Source organism: Macaca mulatta, chromosome 7 (assembly GCF_049350105.2).
Source record: "Macaca mulatta isolate MMU2019108-1 chromosome 7, T2T-MMU8v2.0, whole genome shotgun sequence".
Lineage (NCBI taxonomy): Eukaryota > Metazoa > Chordata > Mammalia > Primates > Cercopithecidae > Macaca > Macaca mulatta.
This window is the reverse complement of record NC_133412.1, coordinates 112,533,681-112,551,006: the sequence shown is the minus strand read 5'-3', so window position 1 is coordinate 112,551,006 and position 17,326 is coordinate 112,533,681. Positions and strand designations below refer to the sequence as shown.

Here is a 17,326-nt window from a genome sequence, read left to right as displayed (position 1 = left end):
GGCTCAGGGTCCTCAGCCCAAACTGAGAAACGTTTTACAGAGAAGCGTGACGACCTCTCGCAATAAGCCAGAGTACCGCCACCTCCTTCCACTTAGCGCCAAAATTCACCGACTTACGGATGTGACTGGGCGCAGCGTCCGCCCTAAGGCGTAAGGGGCGCCAAGTGCTGTTTCCACCCCGCCCAGTGCCGCCCCGCCCCGCCCCGCGGCCTGCGTGCGTCAGAGATCACGTGCCGCGTCTCCCGTCCCTACAGGCAATCGGGCGCTCCCCTCTTCCGGAAGTCGCGCTGGTGCGCGCCGGACTCCTCCCACCTGAGGCGACGTCAAGCTCAGCTCCTACCACTTCTCTGTCTCCCCCGACTGGCGCAGGGAGGGCTGCCTTTCCCTTACAGTATGCCTTGAGGCTTCCGGGCCACTGAACTTTAGGAGGGAGGGCATTGCAGTTATTCAGTGTGCCAGCCTCGGACGCACGTGAGTAGAGTTTGAGAGGACAGAGGCTGGCTCCGGCAGGCCACGCCCGCAGAGGCCTTTCCCCCTCTCTACAACTTGTGCTCTAGTTGGTTCCGCCGAGACCCACGACGGTTCCGCCCCCTTCTTCCTTGTCATTGATGTTGTTGTTCTTGTCAGTGCCGCAGCCCCGACCGCCGGGAGCTCGAACCCGAGCCGGGGCCGCCCGGGTGGCGCGGTGGCGGTGGCTGCGGCTGCAGCAGCTGCGACGGCTGCGGGGGCTGCTCCGGGTACTGCGGGGGCGGCCGGAAGCCGGCACCCGGCGACGGGGCCGGATGGCTCTGTGCGGGCAGGCGGCGGGCGCTGCGTCGCTGCCCAGCGAGCTGATCGTGCACATCTTCTCTTTTCTGCCGGCGCCCGACCGGCTGCGGGCCTCGGCCTCCTGCTCCCACTGGCGTGAGTGCCTCTTCTATCCGGCCCTCTGGCCCCAGCTCCGCATCTGCCTCCGCGTCTCGCCCGCGGAGCAGCCTCGGCTGGAATTCCTCATGCGCAAGTGCGGCTGGTTCGTGCGGGAGCTGCATGTTGAATTCGCCGCGGAGAACTACCTGAGCGGCGGCGGCCCAGGAGACGGAGGTGGCGCGGACACCGGGACTGGAGGGGAGGAAGTCGAGGCCCTGCAGCTCTCTGCTCGTTGGCTGGAAGTGCTGCGCACCTACTTGGAGCTGGTGCTTTGCGTCCTGGTCAGCATCCGGAACAACAGGTAGGCATGTCGTGAGCCCCGCCCCGCCCTGTAACGGGGGTGGCTCCGTTCCCGCACCCCGACACAGATTCTGTGCGTAATACGCGCCCGGCCAACTTCAGCGTTGCCTTCTTCAGTGACGGAGAGTGTTGGTTCTAACCAGGCGGTTTCCTTGAGCGGAAGGGCATAACGGGACTCATCATGATACTTTATAGACAGTGGTGGACTGGGTGTTTAACAGACACCACTTCTGGCGCCTTCTAGGCAGTCATTCATCCTCTCGGTGGCCGTGGGATGGAGCTGACAGGCGCTGTCATTTTTCATTTTATAGATGGGAGAGTTAAGGCTGGGAGGGTGAGGCCTGTGGGTGAGCCTTGGAAGAAACAAAACATACACATAATACGATTTTCTGACTCTCAATCTGTCTGTTAGAAATAGTTCATTGTGGGGGAAGGAGTACTCATAGGACGCTGCCTAAAAGAAATTTTGTAACAGCCGTTTTCTTACCAGAAATAGTTTCGGCTAACTGAACAAGGCCGGAAGAGAAGGAGGAGTGTTTGTTAAAAGGCTTGGGGAAGAAGTTGATCTTCAGGGTTGAAAGACCCTCCCCATACACCCCCACACTCAACTTGTCCCCAGTAGTTCACTTAAAAGTAACAGTCGGGCGGAGGAGGGGGGCGGGCAGCGAGGGAGTTGGCCAGGGTCTGCAAAGGGTAAGCACATAACTCTTCTGGTTTTGCATCAGGACTTCCCTGTAATTCTGGAACCAACACCTTATGTTCTGACCCAGTATCCCTTCCAATCGTCATTTTTCTCCATCGCCACCTCCAAAACCCTATTAATTTCGATCTTCTGTATATGGATATTCTAAAGAACCTTACAGTAAAACTCTTATTAGAAGAAAGTTTAGAAGTTCACAAAAGGAGCACCTTACATAGTAAAAACACTTCAGCAGTTTCACATTCACTGTGTTATTTGAGCCTCTCAGTGACACTGTAAGGCAGGGCAATGATTAATATCCCTGTTTTATAGAAAGGAAACTGACCCTTTATACGATCAAGTGATTTGCACATTGCTGTACGACATTGGTTTTCTCCAAAAGTGTGTCCTTTTGCAGTAAATATACTGAACATTATGTTGAACAAGGTTAAAAGCAGTCCCTGGTTTAATGCTAGGAGATATATATAGATATATAGATATATTATAAGGTTATATATATATATATATGCACCATTATTCTGTGTCTTAATCCAGAAGTCAAGAGATAAGCATATAGCTCCAAGTTGTATCTGGGATATGGCTCCATTATTCCAGTTGCCTGTGTGTGTTTCCCCAGCTTTTCACAAGACATTCCATTTCGTTACTTTGGTTTTATCTGGCAGGAGAGGCCATTGAAGCTAAAAACAGGTCTTGATTAGGTTATCTCAGAGTTGAATGTATGGCTAGAGGACCAACTGACCTAAAAGTTGCGAAGTTGCAGTCAGTGAGCACTTACTAATGAGACCAAGGTTGAGGGTGAATTCAGTGAGTGAGTACCAATTAGATTTTTCTGTACTGAGATCAAATTGCATTTTTATGCAACCATCCAAACAATGTATGTGACTTTGATCCAAGTAAGAACAAGCCTTGAGCGGTGTCTAGTTCCTTTTAAGTATTTTAATAACTGGTTGGTTGGATGGGTGGATAACACATAGGCAAAATGGAGGTATTTCACATCTTTGTAGCTTAATTCTCCTGTCCTTCTCTTCCTTACCCCTACAATTTTTATTAGCATCCCAATCTGCTTCTCTCTAAGGCCACCTATGCCTACCTTTCTGGGTCAGCTGTCGCTCCTATGCAAAAACATCACACCTGTCATCCCTAATTTTAAGGTTTGCTTGTCATCTACTATTAGCATGGTGCTGTATGTCGTGCTGCTTTGGTAGCATATTCATTCTGTGTGTCTCAAATTAAAGTGTAGTGTAATTGCATGTTGTTTGTACTAGTGATACATCAAAGAGTTTTTAAAAATTCTATTCATATGTTTGGAAATAAGTTAATCTCATCTTTATTGTTGAAAGTGTTTTGAGATACTCCAGTGATATTGGAAAAGTTAATATGAATATTAAATCCATAAATAGGACTAGTTTCCTTTAAATTTTAACAAATCCGAAAATGTTTTAAACCAGGTTGTTTATTCAGTGACTGGTAAAGCCTATTATTTCTTTCTATAATCCTTGAACTATAGACTTGGGACATTTGACATTGCTCTTTATATTCCGAGTTAAATTTACAATGGTTTTGCTTTATGATCTCTGCCATTCTATAAGTAGAAAAGAGGGGGTGTGAATCATACCAGATCATAAGCATTCTGCTTCCAGGCTTTGTGCTGAATTCCTTTATACAGTTCATACAATTCAGACTGTTATTTTGTTTTGTTCCAGTTATTTTCATGTCCCTCAGGAAAATAACTGAAAGTATAAACTTGAATTGTGGGAACTTTTCAAGGGTACTGATCTTCAGAGAGGACAATTGGTGTTTTGTTTTGCTTGATTCCCGGGTTATATATGTACATGTATTCTCACAGTGATTATAGTAGCCATACCTGTATCTTAGGTTTTAGGAACAACTAATAAGGATAAAGAAGGTGCAGAAGTGCCTCTTTGAGGGTAAAACACAGTCCTTCACGTTTCGGAAATTGCTTCTCTACAGGGCACTAGGATACCTGTCTTCTTCATGAAAAGTAAGAACAGAAAGGTAGTAAGTACTCATTCAACTGTATTTTAGGTCACATAGGCTGAATTTCTTCTGCAGTCATTCTATAAGAAATCGTACCTAGAAGTGCAAAACAACAAATCTATAAATGCATTTTTAGCATTTAAACCAGTTGTCAGGTTGAGTACTGCCCATTGAAATGCTGTATTTCAGACTCCTTAGGAAAAACGAGTTCATGGTGAGATTTATGATAATAGGTAATGGACTCAGTCACTAAAAATACCTGAACAATAGCCACAGGCACATTGTCTTCATCTGGTTTGTGCTTTTATGGGCTGTATAAATGTTTTACATAAACTCTTCTTGGGTGAAATGCTATTAGGGGGCACTACTTTTTTTTTTTTTTTTTTTTTTTTTAAGAATTCGTGTTGTTGGCCAGGGGTGGTGTCTCACACCTGTAATGCCAGCACTTTGGGAGGCCGAGGCGGGTGGATCACTTGAGGTCAGGAGTTCGAGACCAGCCTAGTCAATGTGGCAAAACCCCATCTCTATTAAAAATACAAAAATTAACCAGGTGTGGCAGTGCACACCTGTAATCCCAGCTACTCAGGAAGCTGAGGCAGTAGAATCGCTTGAACTCAGGAGGCGGAAGTTGCAGTGAGTGGAGATCATGCTAGTGCACCCCATCCTGGGTGACAGAGCCAGACTCCATCTCAAAAAATTTTAAAAAAAGAATGCATATTGTAACAGACCAGAGAAATTTTGTATAAGATTGATTTTCTTTTTAATATTCTGGGTATAGCTCTAACTGCTTGTATGTAAATTGACCATTTCACGACTCTGTCTGCTTATATACCCTGTAAGTAAAACAGGATCTATTAATAATGCTTAGATTTGGGTCTTGTTGATTTGGCAGGCGCAGTGAAGGAGAATCTTACCTTTGTGTTGTTTCCTACCAGGAAACAATAATAAAACCGTTTAAAAATATTCTGAGACAGAATCTTGCTCTGTGACTCAGGATGGAGCAATCATGATCATAGCTCGGAGCAATCATGATCATAGCTCACTGCAGCCTCAAATGCCTGGGCTCAAATGATCCACCCACCCCAGCCTCCCTAGTAGCTAGGACTACAGGCATGCAGCACTATGCCTGGCTGGTATATCTTTTTTTAATTTTGTGTAAAGACAGGGTCTCACTGTGTTGCCCAGGCTGGTCTGTAATGCCTGACCTCATATGATCAACCCACTTCTGCCTCCCAGATTACAGGTGTGATCCCCTGTGCCCTGCCTAAAAATGCATTTTTAAATGAGTTAAAAATTCTTTGGACATTTCAGATTACTACCTAAGATGGTAGAAAATGCCTTGAAGGTGTTATCTCCAACAATTTTTAGCCTTATTTTTCTTGAAATATTTCTCCTGTGGTAGCATAATAAATATGTATAACAATGTTTCATTTCTGAGAGCTTACTTTGTTTCATTATTTACTTTAAAAAGCCGATTTACAGAATAAATATATTAAAATATACTGGCCCTGTGACCAATCTGCCCTGTTCAAGAATTAGTTTCCTGTAGCACTGCATTCCCAGCAGACTCCTTACCTAAAAACTGACAAAAAGTTTCCTTAGAGATAGCCTCAAAGTTATTGAGAAGGAAGGCTAAAGAAACTCACCTCCTGGAAGGCTGTTTTGAGAGGTTTTAGGACTTTTTATTACACAGCTGTATTGGCAACTGATAGATGGAATAGGTTAAAACTCAAGGGAAAAAAAAGTTAAAATTTTTTGACTGTGTTAAATGAGGGTGTTAAGCAACTTTTGAGTGGAATGATTAAACATCTCCATTTTAATTTGTTAGTTCCGAGGCAGCCTTGGGAGAGTTCACCAAACTCGATCAGTTTATTTAGGAGCTAAAATGATAGTTGTAGAAAATCTATGGGTTTTTTCCTCCAATTATTGAGAGCGTACTGTGTGCCAAGCAGGGAAGACATGCTTCCTGTTCTCATGGAGTCATTCTAAAGGAGGAAGAAAGAAAGAAACAAGTAGACAAAAGAAAGAAAGATTATTTCAGGTTGTGAAAATAAAATCTGAAAATAAAACAGAAGGATGTAATAGTGACTAGGTGGCAACATTAGGTAAAGTGTCAGGGGAAACCTTTTTTGAGAAGGATATTTGAGCTGCAACATGAATGACAAGAGTTGCCCATCTGAAGATCTGAGCAAATAGCATTCCACACACAAGAAACAGTAAGCACGAAGGTCTTTAGCCAGACAAATCTTTGGTGTGTTCGAGCAGTAGAAAAGAAAGTGTGAGAGGGCTGTGGCAAGTGAGGATGAAAATGGTGCCATGATGAGTTCTGAGAAGCAGAAGGAAGGAAGGATTGGGTTTAGGTAGGCTTATTTAATGAAGTTTGGAATATATTCTAAGGATAGAAGAAGTCACTGAAAAAAATTTTAAGGACAAGAATAATGTGATATCATTTGTATTTTAAGACAATCACCCTGGCCATTTTATGAGCGACTTAAGGACCAAGAGAGAAAGTAGGGAGACAGGTTGGGAAGCTTTTGCTGTAATCTAAGCAAGAGATGATGGTAGCTTGAACTACAATGGAGACAGGAGAGATGAAAAAAAGCGGATGGATTTTGGAAGTATAGCCCAGAGTACTTAACAGTTGGATATGAGTGGTAAGAGAAAAGGAAAAAACAATATTTTTTCATCATTTCTTTCTCACTCGATTTTCTTGTCCTTATTACTGTTAAAATTATCTCTTAATAGCATGTTAAATAACAACCTTAAGTGTTCATTTTATTTAAATATACCTTTTGTGTGTAACCTTTGGGATTTGGGGATGGTAGTTATTCTTAGATTGGGGGATGGCAATTCTTAGATGGAATTGTAAGTTCTGAGAAATAACTTCTGGTTAACGGGTCCTAATAAAGCTAATAAGGAATACTGTTGTAGGCCAGTGACTTATTTCTAGATTCTAATGTTACACTGTCAGATATGGCAGCCAGTAGCTACAGATAGCTATTTAAATTTTAAATAAATAAAATTAAAGATCCCATTAGTTGCACTAGCCACATTTCGAGTGCTCAATAGTCACATGTGGCTAGTGACCAGTATATTGTACAACATAGAATAGAACACTTCCATCCATAGAAAACTCTACTGGACAACACATCTCTAAATTATTTGTGTTCATTTGATTTGGCTATGAGCATTAGCATTTGTGAGGAAAGGAAATAGTGTTATTAAAAGAGTATAATGTGGATGTTAAAACATGATACTGAAAGTGGACTAAGAAGAATAGAACCAGCCTGAGATAATTTCATGCAATGACGGTGGATTATTTTAGCTTTTATTAATTTAAAAAAGGAAAAAAAAATATGTCGTGATCTCTTTTATGGCATTGGAAAAGATTTTAATGTTTTTAAGAGCATCTTTTTAAAGAACCATGTTCTTTTATGTTTCCATAACTTAATTCTTCTTAGCTGTAATAACTCTAAGGTGGCTGCAGTTTGCATTTTTCTATTGTTCCTATGTATTAAAGAAATAATTTTGGATCCTCTGGGATGAAAAGAAACTTACCAACATTTACTACCATAGATGAAGTTCCCCAATTCTGACCCACAGAAGACAGAACAAGGTCATCAGGTCTGAAATCTCAAGCATTGGGTCACAATTGTGCTAAACAGTCCCAACAGGAGTCCGAGACGAAAAATAAGACAATAAAAAATTGTGATGGTTGTTTAATTCATAAGGAAATTCTTGTGCAGCACAGAAAATAAGATATCTCGTTTCAGTGGAATTTTAATAAACATTTTTTTTGAGATGGAGTCTCACTGTCACCAGGCTAGAGTGCGGTGGCACGATCTCGGCTCACGTCCACCTCCCACTCCCAGGTTGAAGTGATTCTCCTGCCTCAGCCTCCCAAGTGGCGGGGATTACAGGCACGCGCCACCACGCCCAGCTAATTTTTTTATTTTTAGTAGAGATGGGGTTTCACCATATTGGCCAGGATGGTCTCTATCTCCCAAACTCATGATCGGCCTGCCTTGGCCTCCCAAAGTGCTGGGATTACAGGCCTGAGTCACCACACCCAGCCTTAACATACAGACTTAAGTTGTTTGTTTCTATTTTCTGTTTCTACAGCTAATTTGACTTAGCTATATTAACTCTAATATAAGGTAGCTGCATTTTTCGGTTTTCCGCTGGTACTATATACTACATCAAAGAAATAATTGAGAAGGGGATTTTTAGTTTTCTGGGAAAATATATTGTTTTAGAGGGATTCCTAATGTATAATGTAACTGAAAACTGGTCTGCCCCCTAAATTTGTGATGTGTGAGATGTAGCTAAATAGACTAATTTTTGTTGTGAACTAAGGTAAATATACTATTCAGCAAATATTTTTGAATGCCAGACCCTGTTTTAGTATTTGGAAATATAGCAATAATCAAAAGGCCCTGCCATCATAGAGCTTTTTCTTATGGAAAAGAAGACAGAAAACACATTAAATGAAATTATAGTATCTCAGTTGGTAATATATGCTACGAAGAAATATAAAGCAGTGAAGGGAGATGGGAATGGTGGACTTAGGAGTGTTGCTATTTAAAATAGGGAAGTTAAAGAGGGTCTCAACTGCTGAAGTGATATTTGAAGGTAGGGAGGGAGCAAGCCATGTGTCTCTTTGGGGCAAGTGATTCCAGACAGAAGTAGCACTAAGTGGAGTAGCTCTGTAGTGCAAGTACGACTGGCATGTTTTAAAGACAGCATGGTGAAAACCATTATCCTAAGCTAACACAGAAACAGAAAACCAAATACCACACGTTCTCACTTACAAGTAGGAGCTAAACACTGAGTACACATAGTTATAAAAATAGGAACGGTAGACACTGGGGAATACAGGAGTGGAGAGGGAGGCAGCAGGGTAACACTTGGATACTATGCTCACTACCTGGGTGATGGATTCATTTTTACCTCAGACCTCAGCATTACACAATATACCTTTGTAACAAACCTGTACATGTACCCCCTGATTCTAAAATAAAAGTTGTTGTAATTTTTTAAAGAGAAATAGAACATTGCTAGAGCCCTAGAAGTTCCCTTTGTGCCCCCTACCAGTTACCACTCCCTTACCTCAAAGGTAGCCATTATCCTGACTTCTAACACCGTGGATTAGTTTTACCTCTTTTTGGACTTCATATAAGTGAGATTATACAGTATGTTATCTTTAGAGTCTGACCTCTTTTGCTCAATGTTGTATGTCTGAGACCTCAAAATAATAGTTGTTCATTAATTTTTATTGATGAGTAGACCGTAATTTATTGTATTGCTGATGGACATATGAATTGTTCCCAGTTTTTGTAGTTAATGATCATTGCTGCTATCTATATACATACTTGTGCACTTCTTTTTAGTGCATTAATGTAGTCATTCATATTGGACTTATAACTAGGAATGAAATTTCTGGAGCATAACATATACATATGCTCAGCTTTAGTAGAAATAACCGAAAAACTTTTCAAAATGAGTTGTCTATTTGATACTCTCATCAGTAATATATATGAGTTCCAGTTTTTCCAGTCTTGCTAACGTGTTAGCAAGTGTCAGTGTTTTTATTTTAATTTCAAGTGTATTACATTGTACTTTTAATTTGTATTTTTCCGGTAACTTTTTATATGTCCTAAATGAGTCCTTTGATAGTTGTAGTTATTACAAAATTCTCTCTTTAATTATATTAAGCTCTTTTTTTTTTTTTTTTTTTTTTTTTGGAGATGGAGTCTCACTCTGTCACCCAGGCTGGAGTGCAATGGTGTGGTCTCGGCTCACTGCAACCTCCGCTTCCCAGGTTTAAGCAATTGTCCTGCCTCATCCTCCCAAGTAACTGGGACTGTAGGCACGTGCCACCACACCCAGCTAATTTTTGTATTTTTAGTGGAGACGGGGTTTCACTATGTTGGCCAGGCTGGTCTCAAACTCCTGACCTTGTGGTCCACCCGCCTCGGCTTCCCAAAGTGCTAGGATTACAGGCGTGAGCCATCACGCCAAGCCTTAAGCATTTTTTAATATTTAGAAGTTCTTAATTTTAAAAATTCCAGTTTATCATTTTGTTCCTTTATTGGTAGAGATTTTTGTGTTCTATTGAAACAAAAACTTTGTTAGAAAAATATCTGCAAAGTCAAAAAGATATTCTCTTATGTCACCATTTAGAAGCTTTATTGTTTTACACTCTACCTGGTAATAAATTCTTATGAAGGGTGAAAAAAGAAAAAGACACAGCACGGAAAGCAATGAAATATCGAAGAGGTCAGCCAGGTAAGGGGGAAGGTGATATGGAAATCTGTAGGTATTTGTGAGACTCTTGTAAGGACTTTGACTTATACTCTTAGATGAGGTGCCATCAGAGGGTTTTGAGCCAAGACAGTGATGTGATCTGACGTTTCAAAAGGATCAGTCTGTCTATAATGTGTTAGGAATAGCTTGTAGTAGGGCAAGGGTGGAAGCAATAAGCAGAGTTAGGAGATTGTTGCAGTAATCCAGGCAAGAAGTAATGGTGGCTTAGACCAGGGTGTGAGCAACAGAAATGATGAGTAGTCTGATTCTGTACTTACTCTGTTTTTTGTTTTATTGTTTTATTGGAGATAGAGTCTAGCTCTGTCGCCCAGGCTGGAACACAGTGGCGCAACATTGGCTCACTGCAACCTCCGCCTCCTGGGTTCAAGCAATTCTCCTACCTCAGTCTCCTGAGTAGCTGAGACTACAGGCGCATGTCACCAAGGCTGACTAATTTTTGTGTTTTTAGTAAAGACAGAGTTTCACCATGTTGCCCAGGGCGATCTTGAACTCCTGAGCTCAGGCAGTCCACCTGCCTCAGCCTCGCGAAGTGCGGAGATTACAGGCGTGAGCCACTGTGCCTGGTCTGTATTTATTTTTAGCTGGAGGTTTTCTAGAAGTGGAATAAAGTACAAAAAGTTAGATATGATGTTCTAACATTACAATGCCCTTCTAGTTGCTTTTCCCTAAATACATCTAAAAATATTTTTCTGCTTTTTGGTTGTTCTTACTCGTGTGTGTTTGTGTGTGAGTGTGTGTGTGAGATTTGTACTCAAAAAAAAAGCTAGGGTTTAGATACAGTTTATTATCTGAAAACATAACTTACTTTGGTGTTTAACTCCTTTACCACCAAGCACTTGCACAGCAGTGCTCTGTTCATATCATGTTATATAAATTTGGCTTAGTCTGTGTAATTGCCCCCAGAAACTTCCTGGTCTTCGTTACTGTGGTCACCTGAAATTTTCATTTTTCTTCTTTTTTCTCTTTCACTTTTTTGCTTCATATAAACTCATGACTCCCTGAAATTTGCCTAGGTCTAACCTTCATACTGGCTGTGGACTCATATGAAGTCCATATATGGTAGGGCTGAGCAGAAAGGAAGAAGCCGATGGTATTCCCTATGTGGATTTTTTCCTCTCTTTGCATCCAAATCAGTGGTCTAATCACCTGTGACACTAGACCAAGGTAATTATGTTTTTCCATGCAGATGCTCATCACGTGTACTCCTTAAGTTAAACCAAAAAAAGGGAGGAAATAAGGGCCAGAGTTGGGCTACCTTTTAATCTGGTTTGTTACTCAACTGTTGCTGGTAACTTCAAAAATGAAACCTACTTTTCAAAACCTCAAAAGGACAATTTTTGTTCAAGGAAAAGAAGAGGAAACATAGTAACCTGAGGCAAGAGTCTTTGATCTTAACCCCACCTTCTCAAGCCACCCACCTTCATACCAATGTCCTATTAGAATCCACACCTAGACCACAGAAGTCACCACCAGGGTCACAGGGCTGGGTAATGCCCATTCATAGTGCCATGCTTCAGAGGGCTGAGTGGATGTGTTCTTGACATCCCCTAAAATCCTAAGCTAGTTTTCCTATATTAACAGCAGTATTCAGCAACTCTAGGAGTTAGGCTTCTTTATTATTTCTATTTTACAGATGGTGAAACTGAAGCACAGAGTAATTAAGTGAAATTATTAGGGTTACACAATTAGAGAAGTGACTGCCTTGTTTTCTAATTTTACTTGTGAAATTTTTAAGACACACAAAAACTAGACACATGAACCTCCATTAATACCATCACCCAGATTCAGTAATTTGAAGATTTTACCACGTTTGCTTGCTTGCCTTTTTTTTTTTTAGACGGAATTTCGCTCTGTTCCCCAGGCTGGAGTACAGTGGTGCAGTCTCGGCTCACTGCAAGCTCTACCTCCTGGGTTCACACCATTCTCCTCCCTCAGCCTCCTGAGTAGCTGGGACTACAGGCGCCTGCCACCATGCCCAGCTAATTTTTTGTATTTTCATTAGAGACAGAGTTTCACTGTGTTAGCCAGGTTGGTCTCGATCTCCTGACCTCGTGATCCGCCCGCCTCGGCCTCCCAAAGTGCTGGGATTACAGGCGTGAGCCACGGCGCCCAGCCACTTTCTTGTTTACTGAAGTATTTTAAAGCAAATCCCAGATATCATTGCCATTTTACCTTACTAAAGTATGCAGGTCTGAAAATTATGTCCATTCTATGTAATGGACATTTCTACAATACCATTGATACCTTAACAGAGTTATCAGTAATTCCTTGGTATCATCTAATTTTTAAAAACAAGCTTGTTTTTAAAACCTTTATTTCTATTCCAAGAATCTAATAAGCCCACAGATACTTAGAACTTAACCACCATAACTTTTCATGTCATTGGCACACAATATGCATATTTTAGTAATTAAATAAGCATATTGTAGGAGAGCGGTGTGTAGGCTGTTTCTAAGTTGTAAGTGCTTAAGGATGTGCTTTAGCTCTAGATCTGGAACTCATTACTTTAAAATACTGTTAAAGAAGGACAAAATTAAGTAGAAGAAATTCATTCTCTTTTGATGATAGTATATGGCCTTTTGCATGCTTTAGAAAGATTATCAAGCACTGTTTATGACTTTGTGATATTTCACAACACATTTTAGGATTTACATAGGGACTAGTAAATAGGTTATATCCTATCAGTATTACCATGGGAACCAAAGTACATTGAAGAAACTTTCTAGCCAACTGTAATATTTTTCCAGTGTTTTTTGTTACATGTCTTTTTAAGCAAGTGTTATTTGTGACATTCTGCAGGAAATAACCCTGTTGATTTATTTAGTTCACTTGCTATTCAACAATAAATAAATGAATGAGTAAATAAATTAAACCCAGGTTACTGAGTTCACCTTAATTAAAAGGATTATGTAGCACAATTCCCTTATTTATTACGGTATAGTCTCCTGGCCTCAAAATGAGGCATCTATTTATTACCACAGCCCAGTAGGTTCTGTTCCAGTATTGCTGCCTAGATGTTCTTTTCAGTCTCTTTTTTACCATCTGAAACAGTGAGCCACTTGGAGGCTACATGCAGTTTTCGTGGCTTTACCATGTGGTCTATAATCTAGTTTCAACACCATACGTTTGAAAGCTGCCCTTGAGTTGTCATTTTTTTTGTTTTTTCTAACTTTTAAATTATTGTTTTCCATAGCACTTAATAAATTTTCATTTTGAATTGAAAAATAAGTACCTAAAAGTGTTTTTTGCAAATGTTCATCCTATACTGCTCTAAAATATGTGAGTTATAATTTTTCCTATCACTTGAATAAAACCATTGTATTCAAGCACCTGGTTTAATTATAAGAAGCATCACTAAGTGGAAATTAAAACCTCAGTTCTCTACCTTGCTGTACTTTAACTAGTGTTGTAGTCTGAAACAGGTCACTTCCATTTCTTTGTCTACAACAGGAGAGGAATTAATTTGATAATCCCACAAATCTTCTGGCTTTAAAAGTATATCTCTCATTACATATGTAGGAAAAGTTTGTGCATGTGTTGTGTACCATACTGTAAAGGGATTATTACCATTTTGTTGCTGCAATTAGAATTTTTTTCAGCTTCCTTTGAATGGCATATTTCTTTTTTTTTTTTTTTTTTTTTTTTTTTTGGAGACAGAGTCTTGCTCTATCGCCCGGGCTGGAGTGCAGTGGCCGGATCTCAGCTCACTGCAAGCTCCGCCTCCCAGGTTTATGCCATTCTCCTGCCTCAGCCTCCCGAGTAGCTGGGACTACAGGCACCCGCCACCTCGCCCGGCTAGTTTTTTGTATTTTTTAGTAGAGACGGGGTTTCACTGTGTTAGCCAGGATGGTCTCGGTCTCCTGACCTCGTGATCCGCCCGTCTCGGCCTCCCAAAGTGCTGGGATTACAGGCTTGAGCCACCGCGCCCGGCCTGAATGGCATATTTCTAACACTGCTAGAACATTTTTAAATTATTGTATTGCTGGAACTATTCCAGAGAGAATCTCTACATTAACTTGTTAAGTTTTACTGTAATGCAGTTTGTTAATTTTTTAATGATTTTAAAGTAAATTAAGTTCTTATGAACTTAGAGGCTCTGTAAATCAAATTTAACATTTTTTTCTGAATTCTTAAGTAATGTGTGCTTATAATAATAGAGAGCTTGAAAATTACAAAGAAAAAAAAAGTCCACCAGATATGATCACTGGTAAAATGTGATGCATCCTTCTACAAAATTGGAATAACAGTCTGTGTATGGTTTTACTCCTTTTTTCATTGATTAGATCATGCATTTTTTCACATAATTAAAAATCCTGTCATGAGGGCAAGATGACAGAGGGTAGGAAGTCCTAGCCTTTGCTCTCCCATAGAAACATCAAGATAACAATACTTGGGCCAGGCATGGTGGCTCACACCTGTAATCCCAGCACTTTGGGAGGCCAAGGCAGGTGGATCACGAGGTCAGGAGTTCAAGACCAGCCTGGCCAACTTGGTGAAACCCCATTTCTACTAAAAGTACAAAAATTAGCCGGGCATAGTGGTGCATTCCTGTAGTCCCAGCTACTTGGGAGGCTGAGGCAGAATTGCTTGAACCCGGGATGTGGAGGTTACAGTGAGCCAGGGTCGTGCCATTGCACTCCAGCCTGGGCAACAGAGCAAGACTCCGTTTCAAAAAAATAAATAACAACACTCCTACTAAAATATCTTTATAAGAAATGCAGAATCCATTTAATAAGTTGTAGCACCCCAGCCACATACATAACTGAGAAAATCCACACCATGATAGGTAAGGAGAGCAAATTCACTTTGCCCACATGAGCTTCTCCCCCAGACTAGCTTAGTTCAGAGCCAAGAGGATCACCCATGACTTCTCCCACATTGGGAAAGGAAAGAATGGAGCGTGCACTTGGCCATCTGGCCTCCTGGCATCTTAGTGCATTCTTGCCAATTTCTGTCTCACCTCATATCCGGTGCTGAAAAACTGATAGCGCCCAGATGCCTGGAACAACTGAGAATGAAAGAAGGGTGAATGGCCTCCTACAGCTGGCACTGTTCTGCAAGTTTGGGAAAAGGCTCAGAACAGAGTCTTTCCCTTTAGGAGGGAAATGAAGGGAGCCTTGTCTCTAGCCTTTCAGTATGGTACGCAAAGGGCTGATTTCCATCTCAGTTCATGCCATGTACTAAAGGACTGGCGGAGCCTGGATGCCTGTGACAGCTAGGAATAAAGCGAAATGGGTGGGTGCCCCCTACAGCAAACAGTACTCTGTGAGACTGGAAAAAGTACTGTTTCTTCAAAGTCACAGACAACAATGCAGCCATACAATAAACATGGAAAATCAAGAAAACATGACACAATCTAAGGAAGAAAATAATTCTTTAGTAACCAATTAAAAAAAGTGGATGTATTAATTAACTACAAAGAATTTACATTAATCCTGTTAAAGAAGCTCACTGAGTTACATGAAAACACTGGTAGGAAACTAAATGAAATCAGGAAAAGAATACATGAGCAAAGTAAGGATGTTAACAAAGAAACAATTAAAAAGAAACAAAAAAAGAAAGAATACAGTAACTGAACTGAAAAATTCACTACAGGAGTTCAACAAGCAGCTGACTTGATCAAGCGGAAGAAAGAATCAGTGAACTTGAAAACAGGTCATTTGAAATTATCAAGTTAGCGGAGCAAAATAAAAATAATGAAAAGGAGTGAAGCTATGGAACTCAATCAAGCAAAGATAAGCAATGGACGTCGCAGAAGTAGAAAAGGAGCAGACAGCTGTTTCAAGAAACAATGAGTGAAAATTTCCCAAATCTGATGAGGGAAATGTGAAGGTCAAAGAATACCAAACAGGATGAAACCAACACATATTATAATCAAATTGTCAAAAATCAAAGACAAAAAGTAAGTGAGATAAGTGCTGAAAGAAAAGAAAAAAAAACTGTCAACCAAAAATAGTATGCCTAGCAAAGCTGTCCCCCAAAAATGGAGAGAAAGATTTTACCAGATAAACAAAAGCTAAAGGAGTGTATCATTACTAGAACTGCCTTACAAGAAATACCAATGGGAGTTCTTCAATATGAAACAAAGGAACAATAAATAACACAAAGCACATGACAGTAAAAAACTCACTAGTGAATATATAAACAAATAGAAAATACTCTAACGTTGTACTACTGATTAATAAATCACTGTAACTCTGGTATAAATATTAAAAGCCAACAGGATTAGGCTGGACACCATGGCTCACACCTGTAATCCCAGCACTTTGGGAGGCCAAAGCAGGCGAATCACCTAAGGTCAGGAGTTCAAGACCAGCCTGGCCAACATAGTGAAACCTTGTCTCTACTAAAAATACAAAAACTAGTCGGGCATGGTAGCGGGTACCTGTAAACCCAGCTACTTGGGAGACTGAGGCAGGAGAATCACTTGAACCTGGGAGGCAGAGGTTGCAGTGAGCCGAGATCATGCCACTGCACTCCAGCCTGGGCAACAGAGCAAGACTCTGTCTCAAAAAAAGAAAAAGCCAACAGTATGAAGAATAACTCCAATAATTAATTGGTGGATATGTAATATTAAAATATGTAAATTAGAACATCAATAGCAAAGTATGCAGGAGTAAATATGTACAGTTTTTGTATACAATTATATTGTTATCTTAAAATGCACTATTATATATATAAGATCATTTATGTAAGCTGCATGGTAATCATAAAGCAAAAACATGTACAGGCATACCTTGTTTTATTATGCTTCACTTTATTGCACTTCACAGGTATTGTGTTTTTTGTTTTTTACAAATTAAGGTTGTGGCAACCCTGCATCAAGCAACTATATTGGCACCATTTGTCCAGTATCATGTGCTCACATTGTGTTTCTTATTATACCTTTGTTGTTGTTGTTGTTGTTGTTGTTGTCATCGTCGTCATTTTTTAGAAACAGTGTCTTGCTCTGACACCCAGGCTGGAGTGCAGTGGCATGACCATGGCTAATGGCAACCTCAACTCCTGGGCTAAAGAGATCCTCACCTTGGCTTCCCAGAGTGCTTGGATTACAGGTGTAAGCCACCACACTGAGCCCACTCTTGTTATATCTGA

The 17,326-nt window shown here is 40.7% G+C and overlaps 1 protein-coding gene across 1 annotated transcript in view; it reads left to right on the top strand.

The window, feature by feature from the left end:
• The first annotated feature begins 604 nt into the window (after positions 1–604).
• The window catches only part of FBXO33 (F-box protein 33), a 32,093-nt gene continuing 15,371 nt past the window's right edge, over positions 605–17,326 (top strand). Inside the window, exon 1 of the mRNA XM_001093383.5 lies at positions 605–1,207. Coding sequence (XP_001093383.1) covers positions 609–1,207 — 599 coding nt within the window. The 5' untranslated portion in view covers positions 605–608. The remainder of the gene's footprint in view (positions 1,208–17,326) is intronic.